Source organism: Meles meles, chromosome 8 (assembly GCF_922984935.1).
Source record: "Meles meles chromosome 8, mMelMel3.1 paternal haplotype, whole genome shotgun sequence".
Taxonomy (NCBI): Eukaryota; Metazoa; Chordata; class Mammalia; order Carnivora; family Mustelidae; genus Meles; species Meles meles.
The window spans coordinates 17,575,037-17,579,334 of NC_060073.1; the positions used below are offsets into that span (position 1 = coordinate 17,575,037).

At 36.5% G+C, this 4,298-nt stretch overlaps 1 protein-coding gene across 1 annotated transcript; it reads right to left on the reverse strand.

Annotated features, from left to right (window-relative positions):
* Positions 1-2,138: 2,138 nt before the first annotated feature.
* LOC123949113 (olfactory receptor 4A15-like) lies at positions 2,139-3,056 on the reverse strand. Its single transcript, XM_046016445.1, has one exon. It carries the CDS (start codon positions 3,054-3,056, stop codon positions 2,139-2,141), a length of 918 nt encoding a protein of 305 aa, XP_045872401.1.
* Between the last annotated feature and the right edge of the window lie 1,242 nt (positions 3,057-4,298).

The following is a 4,298-nucleotide window of genomic DNA, read 5'->3' on the forward strand; positions in this document are numbered from 1 at the left end:
CTCCATACAATATGTGCCCTCCATAGTACCCACGACCAGGCTCACACAACTTCCCAACCCTCTCCCCTCCAAAACCCTCAGTTTGTTTCTCAGAGTCCACAGTCTCTCATGTTCATCTCCCCCTCCAATTTCCCCCAACTCCCTTCTTCTCTCCTCCCAATGTCCTCCATTTTATTCCTTATGCTCCACAAGTAAGTGAAACAATATGATAATTGACTTTCTCTGCTTGACTTTTTTCACTCAGCATAATCTCTTCCAGTCCTGTCCATGTTGATACAAAAGTTGGGTATTCATCCTTTCTGATGGAGGCATAATACTCCATTGTATATATGGAACATATATTCTTTATCCATTCATCTGATGTCACAGTTTGGCGACTGTGACCATTACTCCTATGAACATTGGGGTACAGATGGCCCTTCTATTCACTACATCTGTATCATTGGGATAAATACCCAGTAGTGCAATTTCAGAGTCATAGGGTAGCTCTATTTTTATTTTTTGAGGAATCCCCACACTGTTTTCCAAAGTGGCTGTACAAATTTCATTCCCACCAACAGTGTAAGAGGGTTCCCCTTTCTCCACATCCTCTCCAACACTTTTTGTTTACTGCCTTGTAATCAACACACGCCTTGTTGCTTTGTTTTGTTGACTGATGTCTCTTTTTAAAAGAGACAGTAGTCACATTCATAAGAACTCTACCTTCATGACCTAATCAGCTCCCAAACACCCCACCTCCAAATATCATGTATTATAAAGAATTTATTGAATTTTGGAAGGAACACAAACATTCAGTCTATAGCAACATCCAAAAGTAGTAGACCTAATGATATAACTTCTGTTTACTATTATTCAATGATAATGTCCTATTTGGGAAGACTTTTAGATGACATAAGAAATTTCCATGTAATAATAATTGGTATAAGTTGGGATATAAAGTTTCTCATACACTGTGACTTACCAGTGAAAAGGCTCTATTCTGCATAGCCAGGGCACTCCATGAATCCAGACTAAATAAGGGAGGCAGAAACATGAGGTTTTTTGACCACATGCTTCCTACACTATTAGAGTCACATAACATTTTCTTTCAAACCTCATTCAGAGAGAGGGAGACTTATGAAAGAGATCTCTGGTAAAGAAATCAATGTATATTATGACCTCTTTATTACTCAACAATCTGCATTCCTTTAAGAGAAGAGGTAAAAGTGTCATGCCATATTGTCAACATCTTTCTTACAAATGATATCACCCAAAATATCTGGTGTCGGGTTCTGCATTGCATACTTGAAGCTCATGAGGTATGGATTGTGTTAATTCCATATATGAAATTAAGGGCCAAGGTCCCTCAAGAAGGCTGTGAAACACTATAAACAAAACAAGAAATGGAGATACTGAAAAATGGCGGAGATATTATCAAATACTCTAAACTATAAGGGAAGATTAATGGATCATCTCAATGAAAATATAACACAAAACAAAGGTGCTCCACATGAGGAAATAATAGGATTCCCCAATTAGAAAAATAAATAAATCTTACTTATCATATCTAGTCTTTTGTTTGGATATTTTTTGTGCCTTAACTTCTTTATCATTAATATTATGACTTGGAAGCAGAATTCATTTTCAATCCTATTAGTTAAGTAATATGAACAAAATTATATACTTAAACATCTTGCAGTTATAAAAATAAGACATATATTTTAAGAATTAAGTATGAGAAGTCTTTGTATGGGAGGAGTGAACCAAGTGTTTATGACCCATTTCTTAAAATGTTTCTCTGAAATATATAATGAGCACTATTAATTCTGAAAAAGAACAACTAGACAAAAGAGAAGCATGTGAAAATTGTCCAGTAATGAAAATAAAGGTACAGTATTAATTACAGCATAACTCATCACATAGAACACAAACCTATAGTTTTGATAAAAAATATTTATGCCCAAAAGCTACAGAACCACTTAACTAACAATTTATGAAAATCTGAGAAATCTTTTTTGATCATTATAATATCTACACCTTAAATGCTTTCATCATACACAAGTTCATTAAACCTGAGGAGAAATTCATTACAAATAAATAAGCCTTTCCTGGGTGGAGGAAATCTTCATTGAAAAATAGGTGACAATTTCTCTCCGGCATCATTTTCTTCCTCTGGTCCACAGCTTTTTCATAGCGTTTTTCATCTCTCCATTTCTCAGAGTATAGATCAGAGGGTTTAACATAGGTGTGATAACTGTGTAAAACACAGCCAAGGATTTATCAATGGGTAAAGTAGAAGGAGGTCTCACATATGTAAAAATGCAAGGGACAAAGAAGAGGACCACCACTGTAATGTGAGAGCCGCAAGTGGATAAGGCTTTGCGCCTTCCTTCCTGACTAAGAGTCTTAAGAGAGTGTAGAATGACCCCATAGGAAATAAGTAAGATTGTAAAAATAACCACACAGATTGCCCCATTATTGGCAACTACAGTGAGACCAATAATATAGGTGTCAGTGCAGGCAAGTTTTAATAACGGATACATGTCGCAGATGAAGTGGTCGATGACATTGGGACCACAGAAGGGAAGGTTGTAAGCAAAGAGAAGTTGAACAATAGCATGCAGAAAACCTCCAACCCAGGCCAACAGCAGCAACAGAAAACACACCCGTTGATTCATGATTGTCAAATAATGCAAAGGTTTGCAGATGGCTACGTAGCGGTCATAGGCCATGGCCACCAGGAGCAAAATCTCAGCACCACCAAATAAGTGCTCTATAAAGAGCTGGGACATGCAAGCTTGTACAGAAATTGTTTTCTTCTCATAGAGTAAGTCTATAATCATATTTGGAGTAATTGTAGTGGAATAAACAGCATCCATAAATGATAAGTAACCAAGGAAGAAGTACATAGGGGTATCCAGGGATGGGCTGACCACCACAGTCACCACAATGAGTAGGTTGTCCACCATCGTCACGATGTAGATGATTAAGAACACAACAAAGAGTATTTTCTGACCTTGGAGGCTCTGGGTGAGCCCCAAGAGGACAAACTCAGTCACATTGTTCCTGTGTTCCATATGTTCTTTTGAATCTCCTTATTTCACAATTCAAGACAAAATTAGCTATAAATGTAATGATTATGGTGAATTCCTGAAATCTAACACAATTTGTTTATTCATTTACCTACTAGGCTATATAGTTTCTTATGTTGCAGTACTTTCAGAAAATAAAAGATTACAAGGTGGATGAAAACATTCTCCCTAACCTCACTCAGGCAGAGATAAGTCACTAAAGACATTGTGGGAGAAGGACACAGTAATAAATAAATGGAGGGACACAACCGGCTTTCCAACTGGAAGGGAATAAAATTGTACATGTAGTGAAGTCTTCATATAAATTTTTTTAAAGATTTTTATTTATTTATTTTGAGAGAGAGACAGAGTGAGAGAGACCATGAGAGGGGAGGTCAGAGGGAGAAGCAGACTCCGCATGGAGCTGGGAGCCCGATGTGGAACTCTATCCCAGGACTCTGGGACCACGACCTGAGCTGAAGGCAGTTGCTTAACCAACTGAGCCACCCAGGCACCCTTCATATAAAAATTTTTAAAAGCATTGTATTAATGAAAAACTACAGCAAGATTTGTATTTACTTCCCAGCTAACACAAGAGATGACTTTCTAACTTCTAGAATCCTCTTAATTCATAAATGAAATTGATACATTTTATGATTTCAAAACATCTCAAGGACTTTAAAAAGATACCATGACATCAATAGATAAAAGTAGATGGGGGTAAAGACTTGCATTTCAGAGATCATACACAGTGATATCAAAATACACAGAGTTTTAAGCAAATAAAATATAGAAGACAAAGAAACCAATGGCAAGTGGGTAAATCATATAGAGAAGCATTTATAGGAATAGCCAACAGTCATATGCTATGATGTTGAAACTCATCTGTAAACAGAAACATAGGAACTGAAGTAAGAGCTTGATTAGGAAAGTGTGACCTTGGATTCTTCAAATCACTCATTCAAGTTTGTGGATGCTGCAGCATCCTCTAAACTTCCACAGATCAGCAAACAATGCTCAGAGAACATATCAATTGAAACCATCTGTAGAGTTAGAAATATCTTGCCCATTAAAATATCCCTAAGCCTGAAACTACTTTCTAAAAATACTGTTAAAATAGTACATTTATTCTATATCTTTATACATAAAAATCACCAAAAAGAGTATTACAGAACTGAGCTAATTCCCATATATTCTAATAGCCATAAAGAATCCCTAATATAGCTGATTATCAGATTCACACAGCAG

What these genes read in the sequence shown, in the direction of transcription:
- LOC123949113 (XM_046016445.1), bottom strand. Translation starts at nt 3,056, where the DNA reads ATGGAACACAGGAACAATGTGACTGAGTTTGTCCTCTTGGGGCTCACC.